General features: G+C 38.5%; 1 protein-coding gene across 5 annotated transcripts in view; it reads left to right on the top strand.

The window, feature by feature from the left end:
* The first annotated feature begins 255 nt into the window (after nt 1-255).
* TEX9 (testis expressed 9) overlaps nt 256-12,068 on the top strand; it is a 25,350-nt gene continuing 13,537 nt past the window's right edge. For 2 of the 5 annotated variants that reach the window (XM_087745144.1, XM_087745142.1), the window contains exons 1-7: nt 256-625; nt 734-825; nt 1,796-1,859; nt 3,434-3,504; nt 7,250-7,298; nt 8,357-8,442; nt 9,962-10,128. In XM_087745144.1, the coding sequence (XP_087601270.1) occupies nt 575-625; nt 734-825; nt 1,796-1,859; nt 3,434-3,504; nt 7,250-7,298; nt 8,357-8,442; nt 9,962-10,128 (580 nt within the window). In that variant the 5' untranslated portion in view covers nt 256-574. Of the gene's footprint in view, nt 626-733; nt 1,148-1,795; nt 1,860-3,433; nt 3,505-7,249; nt 7,299-8,354; nt 8,443-9,961; nt 10,129-12,068 lie in introns of all 5 variants that reach the window. The other 3 variants (XM_087745146.1, XM_087745145.1, XM_087745143.1) reach the window with 3 other exon arrangements.

Here is a 12,068-nt window from a genome sequence, read left to right as displayed (position 1 = left end):
GAACAGTTGCCATAATGCTGCAAACACGTTAAGTTTAATATACTGAAATGAAGGGATGGTGGCAGGACAACATGTAGCAAGGCCAAAAGGCTCAAACAGAAGGGTTGTAATAAATATTTATTACAACAGTAAGTGTAATGCCACCTCAGACCTTATCACTTCCCCCTCACCCGCACCCATGGCGGCCCGGCGCCATGCCAGGAGCCAGCTGATCCCCAGCCTCTGGTGAGGGGTCCTGTCCCCACGTCCCCGGACTGCAATCGCTGTCACAGGGGTCCTGACATGGCGCCACCCTGGCACCAGACTGTGCGAGGGGAAGGCGGACGAAGCGTTTCAGCCTCCCACCCCCTGGCAGCACGGGCTGAAACGTGGCTGCCCCTGCCTTCCATCGCCGGCAGTGCCAGGAGGCTTGGCCAGGGCAACGGGCCGCGGTGGGGAGCAAAGCGAGCCACGAGGGCGGCCCTCCCTCGGCCCCACGGCGGAGCAGGGGAGGGAGGCAGAGCCGCCACCCCCGCGGCGGCAGCCGGTTGCCCTGGCGAAGGCGACGCCACGCAGCAGCCTCCGCACGAACAAAATGGCGGCGGGCGGCGGCAGCGGGGTCCGGCGTTCCGGGGGCCTGCCCGGGGTAAGGCGGCGGCTCGGGCACGGGGAGGCGAGCGGGGGCACGGGAAGGGGCGCGGGGCAGGACGGCGGTGCCGTGCCCGCCCCGCACACTAACTCGTCCTCGCTGCAGGTGCGGAGACCGCCCGGCGGCCCCCTGCCGCCCGCCGCCGCGGGGACTGGCGTGGTGAGCGGCGACTTGCTGGCCAAGGAGGAGGAGTACAAGTAAGGAGGCGGCCGGGGGCGGCGGCCAGGCCCTGTCACCTCAGCCGTACCCCGCTCGCTGCTGGCTGCCATAACGGAGTTTACAGTTAATCCCCTGCGTCTGAGTCCCTCGGCTCGATCGCCCACAGGGTACAGATGGGAGCACCAAAAGCAACGTTTTAACTTTCTTCCGGCACGGTGCAGCTTCCTGCCGCCGTTCCACACAGGCGCCGCGGGGCAGGCGGTGCGGTGCGCTGCCCTGGGCCTCGCTTCGGCCCTGCGGCATTAGACATGAGATTTTTCTGCATTTAAAACTCTGACGTTACTTTTAAATTATGAATATGTAAGTGCTTAAGCCTGTCAAAAAAAAAAGTTTAAAAGCTCTAAAGCTTGCGACAAATGCAGTGAAAGCACATTTAAAAGCACTCGCTCTGTTACCTGTCAGTTCTCAGCCCCTGTGAATGGCGAGGATGTACAAGGAGCCATGTCTCAGAAACTCACTTAGTCACGCTGCATGAAAAGCTATAAAGTGAAGCATGCAGGAACACAAGCTTATTTTAACCTGTACATATATATGTAGCGACACATTTTAATTATGTGATCAAATAGTGTAATCGTACAAGACTCCTTCCCCAACCCCTGCTGCTAAGTATACTGAAGGTGAGGACTGTGTTAAAAACAGAAAGCATTGAGGAAATAAAGACGTAAAATGTGTATTAAGCAATGACATGGCCAAAACCAAGGACATCCTTGGTGAATTATAGTCTAAACCTTACTGTTTAATGGGTATAGGTGTTTTATTACTATTGATTTGACAGAAACCCAGGAAATGGTTGAAATGTAACTTCGATAATACCCTGAAGTATATTTCAGTGTTCCTTTGTAGGATTTATTAAAATTTCACTTAGTTCAAGCAGAGATACTGTCATGCTTACATTTATTTCTTTTAAATCTTTCAAAAACTGAGTGACAAGCATTCTTACTCTTTTAGGCGACTGAATGCAGAATTAGAAGCAAAAACAGAAAAACTGGTGCGTCAGGCTGAAGAAGTAATGGTGAGTAGGTTATGCAGACTGTTACATAACTTAGCCTTGGTTGACATGCACACAGGGTCAAGTTTCAAAAGAAATTATTTAGACCATGACAACTAAAAGTATTTTGGGTTCAAATGCAATCTAAGCTTTTAATTTATTTTTTTCAAATTTGTAAATTTCTACTAAAAACACATCCAAAAGTAGTTTTTATAAAATTTCATCAGGTAGGTATATGTTCACATAGATGCGTAGAGCATTCGCGCAGATATATACAAGAAACCACATTAAAAACTTGTTTATGATGTTTAAGAAAAGTATGTGTAGGTGGTTTTATGTCTTAAATAAAAAAAAAATTAGTATTTGAAAACCAGATAATATTGCAGTAACATCCTAGTGAAATAGGATCTACACTGTTTAAGCTGAAAGAAATACAAAGAACAAACAACATAAATAGAAAATATGGAGTTAGTAAGAAGGAAACTTTCTTATAACAGAAAAGTTTCCTGATTATTTTCAGTATTATGTTTTAACATTGGTGTGGCTGTGTACCAGATAGAGTCAAATTTTTATAGGAAAATTGGACAAATTAAAAAAAGGGAACGGGGGAGGTATGGTTTATACCCAAAACAGTTTAGAGGTGGTGTTCTGCATATTAGATGCGTTCATTGAAAGTGCACTCATTCAAATAAATAAGGCTTAAAAAGCAAATTACTAAGTCTTCTGGAAAGCTATACTTACATGCAGAAGCTTCATTTTTATGTCCTGTGAAAACATATTCTTCTCTTGAGCTATGGTAAGCTGAGGCTAACTGCTTGGCATTTGAACAGAAGCAGATGAAGCATCCAAAATAGCATCTAGTCTCTTTACTTTAAAAAACAGCAACAACAAAACCACTTTTTTTTTCCTTCTCTAAATACAGCAGAAGATCAAATATTCTTAGGACACTTAATATACCGCATGGCACTGCCAGATTGCACAGATATACATTTAACAACAAAAGAAAAACAGTTTACGTTTAAAAAAACAAAAACCAAAAAACCAAACAACAAAAAGCAAACCAAAAACACCAAACAGGGCAACTGCATTTTGTTCTGGATTATGCTTTCTAACTGTAACTTAGCAACATAGAAGCTATCTGAACATCCAGACTGACTTGTTCTCTAAAGTACGTACGACATATCAGTGTCCGATTATGGTCATATTGCATGAATAAGGATTTATTTTTAAGGCTTATTGTGCACTATGGAAAATGGAAAACTTGTTCCACCTGCTATGGATTTGCTATTCTTATATTTCAGAGAAAAAGGAGGGGGGTAACAGCATCTCAGATGATGTTAAGCTGGACAAAAGTTTTACAGGCAAAAGGCAATTACATGTTGTGGAGCAGAAATAAATGTTGGGGGATAGCAATGGCATTTTAATTTTTAGCCATCTTTTCCTGTGTTTGAGAAGTTCTTTTCCACGGTAGACTACATTTTCCATTCTTTTCCATAGTAGACTATAGTTATTCATAAATCACAGATCACAACATGTAATTAATCTTTAATGGATTATATTCCCCCAAAATTGACTACTTTTTTTTTTTTTTAATAAAGAAAGGCCAACAGGAGATACTATCTAGGCCAGTTTCAGTACAGACTAAGTCACGTGAAGACAACAGACAGAGGTACGTGCTTTACAACTGCTGCATATAATTCGTGGGCAATCTTTCACGCTGATCCTGCACACCCTGACTTGCATCCTAGTCATGTTCCTGTTTTATCTATCTTTGCAGCATACTAGATTGGTGGAGTCTAATTTCTTTTCCTGTTATTTGAAAAAATTGATGCTAAGTAACTGTTGTTTCTTGTTAGTTCATGGAAGTCTTAATTTTGCTGTAATGTTCTATCTAGGATGCTAAGTAGTGCTGACATCTGTAAAAAAGCAAGGTAAGGTAACAGGTTTCTTTGCAGTACAAAACAGTAGACACTCAGAAGTAGATGGTTTTTAACCAGTTCAGCTGACAAAGCAAATAAATAGATACTGGTTGGTTCACATTTAACTTGGCCTAAATGTTCCTGGGACAGGAAGTGCTTGATAAAAACAAAACAAAACAAAACAAAACAACCACCAAACAGAAAAACCTAAGACAGACAAACATTCAGCTGCCACCCTCTGGAACCTGGATGTCACTACACTTCTGAGGCCATCATACCTTTGCCCTGTATGAACATACGTACAACTGTGGGTTTTGGCCTGTATGTTCAAACCCATTAGCTCTAGAGCGGATATATAGCTGTATTTACTTAGTTGTTCAAAGGCATTATTATTTACTGAGTTGTTCAAGGGTTTGTATATTGATAGTACAGGAAGTGGGTGAATTTAAGATAGACTAATACACAGTTTATCAAGGAACTGATCTGGTGGGTTCCTAAATTTATGATGCCACTAATCTGGATAACAAAGATACAGGGACAGACTACAAGGTGCTTCAAATGTTACACTGCAGTTGGGAAAATGTTTTGAAATAGTATATATGAAAGTCTGCTAGAGATGATCAAATAATTACTTCTGTGCAGAGTAAAAGTGAGAACAAAAAGTGAGGTTTTTATGAACGTAAAAGGATTTTTCAGTACACAAAAAGGTGTGACAGGAAATCCGCGATAGAAGCCTGGCTATACAAGCAAAAGTTTGCTATTATAGTTAAAATTATTCCTGAGCTATTTTAAAACCATATCTGTCAGTTGTAGAGGGGAAAAAAAAAGAAACTCCATGTGTTATCAGTGTAGTCATGCTTTGCAAACAAATTCTGGATCTGGCTCTAGTTTTATGTTCTGTTAGATGGATTTTGAACAGTAGACAGAAGATTTTTAAGAGCTTCAAACTGGAGTTGATTTATAGGGCTGTTTTATGAAGTAATGTGGTTGGAGGATTCAGCCCCACAAAGGGAGTTAACAGCTTTGATGGTATACATTTGAAATAAATGGGAGTGCTGGAAGAATTAAAAAAAAATATGGGCAATTAGCATGTCAGAGTAGCAGTTGATCTACCAATTACCTACATAAATTAAGACACCTTAAAACAAGCACAGTCTGTGTTCTGGTAAACATTCATGTGAGAGAAGAATTGAAATCCCATGCTGTAGTGAAAAAAATTAGAAATGTGTGCTAGGAATAAAGCACACTGATTATCCATGAGTGAACATTGAGGCCATTCAATTAGATTAGTTCCAAGTATTTAATATTTAATTAAATTTTTTTTTCTTTCAAAGTTGTGCAAGCAGATAGGCCATAAATCTAAAGGAAGCACTTGAGACATTTTTGAAATATCCATTTGAAATTTCCATTGATTCCTTTAAGGAGAATGAACACTAAAGCAACTGGAAAGAAGGGGAGAAATTGAAGCAAAGAAAGAGGTAGTATCAGGGAGAAAAAAAAAAGACAGGTTAAAAGGAAAAAAAAAGAGTAAGCAAAGTAATAAAAAAAAAAAAGGCAACAAATATTTAAATCACTCTCCAAGTCAGTGTATATTTTAAAATAAGTTGTTCTGGAGTTTTTATAGCACAAGTTTTGCAGAGAAGCTTGAATTACGTAGAGACAAAGCAGCTCCAGTGACACCGCACTGAAATCAGCTTTTGTTTACACTTTCACTCTTTAGAGCATTGCCAGGCTCATGGCGATGGGAACTGTACGCGCATGGGCAAGCATGCTATAGGCTTTGAATAGGATTAGCAAACACAAAGGGTTTGCTCATGCGCATGCATCTCGTGTTTACATGCAGAGATGGAATTGTTAAACGTTAGCTTCTGTTTCAGTCTTGCCACGATCCTCTAGCTACTTATTTGTATACCTTTTCAGGATTTACACATTAATTTCACTTACCAAACAACTATAGAACTGCATTATGAGGTTTGGAAAACGGGTTGTCATGTATGGGGAAGAGGAAAGAAACCATTAAGGTTAAACAAGTTTGAGGAATTTAGTGAACAATGAGGGTGTTGGTTTTGTTTTTTTTTTTTTGCTTTGTTTGTTTGGTTTTTTAAAAAGAAGGCTGTGAGACAACAGATATAGTAGGAACAAGTTAGTCCATTGATGGAAAGAACATTATTGTTTTCTTGGGTATAGAAAGTGTTGTATTCTCATGTTTTTCAGAATAACATATAACTGCTATTTCTGTGGCAGCAACTCCTCACCTTCTGCATGCTCCTAAAGCTAGCCAATAGGAAGGAAGCATGAGGAAAATAGGGTAAATAGACAAAAACTAATCATCCTGTTCTTGAAGTCTGTTGCCAACCACACACAGACGATTTCTCCAGGTTTTTTTTGGATTAATAAAATCTGGAGCTTTGTGCAGATAATTCTTGTTGATGAATGGACGTCTGTGAAATTTTTAAAGGCAAGATCTAAACATTTGCTCAAATCAGCTGGGCAAAAAAAATAGAGGTGATTTGATATGCCTGAAATTTAAATTTTATTCTAAATATTTTATAAGCCAGCATTTTAATTGAAGTAAAAAATTATAGAAAGTAGTGAAAAAAGTAGCCTTTCAGTGCAATAACACAGATTCACATAACTCATTCTGAAATCAAAAGTTATATATATATATATATATATATATATATATATATATGACAAGAAACTTGACCTGAATAGTACACAACATGCTAAAACTTTCTGCTTGTTTCCAGCAGATTTTGAAAATAATCATTTAACCTGAAGTTCAGTTACTAATAAGCAGATAAAAAAAGCTGGTTTTTTATTCCTGATTTTTCATCTGTAAAATGGATACAATATTTGTAATATGTATTTCAGAGAAAATTCTGTGAGGCTTAATTTATAAATTGCTACCACCTCATATTCAGTTGATAGTCCCTGTCAACTGACTTGACAACAGTCAATCTGAACATACAATTGCATTCCCTCCTAGGATGTAGAGGATACTGGTTTATATCTTTGTTTCCTTTGTACTAATTCAAGGATTTGTATGTCAGGTAGGTGTATTAACCACAGAGCTGTTGGTGATCTTTGGTCATGGTTTGTCAGTCTCTCTCGTTGAAGCCAATAACACTCTGCATACTGGCTAAGTACTCCCTGGTACAGGGAATCATTGATCTAATAAGCCACTAGTTGCAGCAATTGCCTGAATTGCAAGAGATGAGATTCAGGTTCTGGTACATAAGTAAACTATTGTATTAGATACCCTAGACTCACCAGGGGATTTAGATAGCAAATGAGGTAGAATGGAAAGACAGAGAATGAGACTGAATTTATGATTGAAGTTAGTATATGTTCTCACCTTAGCTATATTGTTTATTCTAGACATATAAAATGTTATTCTCCTGATTCTGATGGGGGGGCTGTGTGTTGCATTTTTATTGTAAAATGTTTATTTTGTTATACATGTTCAGTGATTTTTTTTTTTTTTTTCTGCAGAGGTCCACTCTGTCCTGAAGTTTCCTCTCTTACACAGTCACATGCCAAGGTATCAAAGTCAAAACTATCCTGGTTAATTTCTCTTCTAGTATAATTTCCACATATTACTTCTGGTTTTGAGGCTGTGCTACACTGGGGACTTCCATGGTTGGGAAGCCAAAAGGAAATTATGTTTAAAGGAGTGCTACAGCAACAGTGTTACCAGGGTTTCTCAGTGCCACTGGTGGTTAAATGGAGTTACATCACATTTAATTTTTGTGTTCTAAGTTTCCTAGTCTGTAAAGCATTGACAGAATTGTTCAGAGTTTTGAACATCAAATTAAGAATGCCAAGTGCAAAACATTAGAACATAGTTCATTTCTTCCTTTCACCCCTTCCGTCCCCCACCAGTATAATGCTAAAGACAGTGCTACTGTCTTCTAGATGTAATAATAAACAAGTAGTCAAAATAACTGAATACAGGAAGGGAAATATAGTGGAGAAAGAAGATTGAGATTAGGACCAAACTCAATAGTCTGTAATTACAATTACATTGAATCTTTTAGGAGGTGTGAGCTGAAGCTTCCAAAATACTGTCTCCAGTTATTTGTCAGAATACAGTAAAAAAAAGCCTACTTTTTGAAGAATATTTATTTGAGTGAAAGTAACAAAAATATTGTTGATCTTCCTTCTATAGGGAATTTATAAGGTTAAAATAATGCGTAAAAATAGCATGTTTTTGAAGGTATGATAAGCATTTTTCAAAGAAATGCACTGTTGACAGTCCAGTAGTTAATATCTTGATAATAGCTGAGAGCCTTGCTTATGCATGAATGTTATGTGTGCAAAAAGTCCCACAGGCAAATGAGTATTGGATGTATTATAATTTGGGCATACATTGGGATGTATTATAATTTTTGGACATGAAAGCTGCAAGATAAAGATGAGTGCAAATAAAACTGGAAAATTGTGGTTTTGAGAGTTTGAAAAGCATACTGTGAAAAGTATCCTTGAGTCTGAATATATGAAAAAGAAAAAGAAAAAAACACAACACAAAAAAGACTAGAAAAAAGTAATTCCTAACTAATTAAAAAACCGAAATCACTACTTTCTGAAAAAAATTTGTAGCTAGCAAACAAGAAGAAATGTGCTTCCATGCCCAAGGCTCAGAACAGACCGTACTCTGGAAGTAAGGGAAAAAGAACGACTTCAAGGTATATTATACACATCTCTCTTTGTAATGAAATATTTTATTGCTATTTTTGTCTATCAGGTTATTTTTATTCATGTATGCTTCTACATTTAGATTTATTTATATAAATAAATGTATCAAACTTTTGGTCCTTCTCAGTCAGCTCCACCATGTAGCTATCTCTGTTCACTTGCATAGAGCACCAAAAAGTATTAGTGAACATAGGTGATTAATATTACAACAGTGAAACTGTCGCTTTCTGCTCAAGCACTTGTCAAGGCTGACAGTTAAACTCTGTTAACTCCTTCAGTAAAAGGATGCCTGATGAGCACACATGTGGGAAATACATCACCTGAGGCAACATGAGAGTGCACACTTAGGTGGTGCAGACTGATTTGTGATCAGACTTGTGATGGGAAACATGAGGCTCTCCAGGGTCTCCCCTATTTTGCTGAATCTTGGGCTCACGGACAAGAGAGAATCAGTAATTGTACCATGGCATTCAGGGGTTTCAAGCTGAAAAGCTTCAGCTCTGTAGATAGCAAATTCAAGGTTATGAAAGCAAGAAATGAATATCTGAACAAAAGAAAAGAGTAGAGAAATGCATAAAATCATGGGAGCAACTTTAAACTTCCACAAGATATGGACAAATACCAAAATAGGATGAAAATTGTCTGCAAGGTGGCAGAACATGGAATTGACACAGGCCGAGGTTGTCTTTCAGGACTTGGGAGTCACTTGTAGACCCTTTGGACCTCCCTTGGGCAGTTCAGGGAAGGCTGTCATGCTGGCACCATATCATGAGATTTAGAAGTGCAGATACAGGACCTGCAGGGTGAACCCAAAGCTGTGGGAGAAAGTTAGCAGCTAGGAGAATGTTTGGAGGTTGCATTGAGATGAGGATATATTGGAATAAGAACTTAGGAGCTTCAGATCCTGTGGGAACTAATGTCATCTTTTTATAAAAGAAAGCTGAGAAGATACCCTATGTAGCAGATGTGTCACATACCTTGTCCTTTGGTTTTATGAAAACTTTAGTATGCAACTTCTAGCATCAATGAAGTTTCCTAGGCCAGGCATAATGATACAGAAATTATGGTAGCAAGGCAGGAGTATAGCCAGAGAGGACAGAGTTGTAGAAAAGTTAATGTGCGGGGGGGGGGAAATAGCAGAATTTAAGGCAGAGGATAGTAGCTAAAGCCAAGAGAACATTCCTCTGTTTCTTTCTTTTACTCTGATTTAGTTATGAAGTTGTTGGATAAGACGACCATGCTAAAATCTTCTCAATAGAAAATGGTACTGTTTCTCTGCCTCCTACATTATAATACGTAAAATTCTGTAATTGTTTCTGTGGAATACATTAAAGGTATCTTACATAAAGAAAATGAGAAATTGTCATCAATGCATCTTTCATACGAATGCGAGCAACGAAGTTGCATTATGTAAATAACTGTATACTCTTAAAAATAGCAAATATGCTGTATTTTTGTAAATTTTTCTTTGTATTATAAATTTAAAATCTTGGGTTTGCTCTTTTTCAGTCCAAAAATAAGAAACCTGGAAGTACAAGGCACAGATGATGTTGATTGTATAGATTTTTCTTTAGCAAAAACAATAAGCAAAATTGAAGAAAAACTAGAGAGAGGAGGCTTACCAGATTGTCTAGATGATGATATTATTCCAAGCGTTGGAAATGAAATTGGAGCGGGTAGGTTTCCTCCCATGGTTAAGTACTTTTATTCTTACTTCCTGACTGTTAGAAATGGGTTCTCCTGGGGAAAAAAAGGAAGAGTTTCTGTAGAAATTACAGGGAAAGTTCTAAAGCCCTTAAGTTAAAGAAGGGGTTTTTTTCTTTATATAGTCCTAGAGGAAGATCAGGTCACATATGAATAATCATAGGAAAAAGCGAGTTTTTATCTTGATTTCCATCTTTGTAGGAAGATATTTGGGTGGTTACATATGTTGAATATGTGTATGACATTTGATTCATTTCATTGGGGAAACAGAAATACACAATGCTAAGCTTGTGTTTCCAAAAAGATGAGCTTCAGTCCTTTGCACAGATTCTGCCTTTAGAGGAAAAAGCCTTTCCTCAGATCAATGCTGTGGATCTTAGTACGTGGCTTAAATGAAGTAATGTTTCGGCTACAGTGCTTGAAAGAGAATCCTGCAGATACTTTCCCACTCCAAATGGTGTGTTTTATGTTTGTCCTAGAAATAGAGTGGGAAAGGGGATTGCAGCATTTGCCAGTGAAGCTAAAGGCATGATTCACATCTGTCTTCTTGGCTCTGGTGTGATAAAAGTGGGTTTATGTAGTTTGTTACAATGCTAAAGCAAGCATGAAGTCAGAGATTCACTGCAGTAGCACAAAATGCCAAAACCCTCTTTTAATCTAACAGCGTGATGTCAACAAGCATGCCAACACAGCAATAGCTTGATTTCTAACCTCATGTAATTCTGTGGAAGTCTTCTGTTAGTAAGCCTCCCAAAACAGATCTTCAGATACCTTTTTTATAGTTCTTGTTCCTGAACTAAAAAAGAAATTGCTTTGGATTGCATTGGAAGCTTAGACCACATAAATTCAAGGTAACTCCAGAAGAATTATTACTGATGTCTAGTAATCAGGTCTTGTGGACCAAGGGCATGTGTTTGAGTATTGAGAATTGTTTCTATAACTTCAATGATGAAATAAAAATACTCTGGATTGATTTTTGCTTTTTAAATTTGATATTGACTATTTAGAACACTCTGAATGCCTCCCTATTATGCTAGATAAGTTATTGCAGAGCATGCTAGCAGTGTCAAACTCTCAGAACAGTTACAGTTTTCACAAGGAAGTAGATGTAGATACTAAATAGGCCCTGTTACAGAGTGGGCTGATCCCTTAGTGGGAATCTCCTAGTAAGGGATTCCTTAGGCTTATGTGCCTGTGCTAGACTTTTTAGGCCAACATGCTGATAAGGTTCCATAGCATTGTCCTTTCCCTGAGCTTCTTGCAGTGCTCTTCCTGGATTTAGGTTCCGTATCTTTATTTTATGATCACAGGTTATCACAGTGCAGCCATTTTTCTGCCAACACAGTAGCTTACGTATTATTTTTCTTAGGGGCTGTTTTTGTGGGTTATAACTCAACTCTGCAGTAACAAGTAAGGATAGAAGCACACAGACATGTAGAAGGCTGAAGATGAAGCTCTATTTTTATCTAATATACCCCTCATACATATGAACAAAATACCTGAATGTATTGTCACACTTCATGTTCATCTTCAGATTATCTCAGGAGTTCAAGACACCTATTCTTTCTTGTAGGGTATCAGAGTCTCCCAGATGTCCTTTTCTTGTTTACCATTCCCTAAACTGTTAGTTACTTTATAGCCTAAGACCATCCTATTAAGTGATGCACCTCCCCCTTATCAGACGCATCAAGTGATTAAAATTGACCAATTAGGAAGCTAATTGTTTTGTTATCTTTACCTCTTGTGAGCATTCAAACTCATTTTGGATCATAGCCACCTCCCAAGGCTGTTCTGGTTCTAGTTTTGCTCTTGGATTTTCAACAACGTTTACTACTAAGTGCTCTTAATGACACAGAGCCATCTAAGACAGAAGAGAAGTTGGCTGTGGACTAATAGCTGAGTAAAAGAGGAA

The sequence above is a fragment of the Nipponia nippon genome, unplaced genomic scaffold, assembly GCF_047370975.1.
Source record: "Nipponia nippon isolate SJK-2023a ecotype South Korea unplaced genomic scaffold, ASM4737097v1 scaffold_9, whole genome shotgun sequence".
Taxonomy (NCBI): domain Eukaryota; kingdom Metazoa; phylum Chordata; class Aves; order Pelecaniformes; family Threskiornithidae; genus Nipponia; species Nipponia nippon.
The sequence above is the reverse complement of the archived record's forward strand: the minus strand, read 5'-3'. Positions and strand labels throughout refer to the sequence as shown.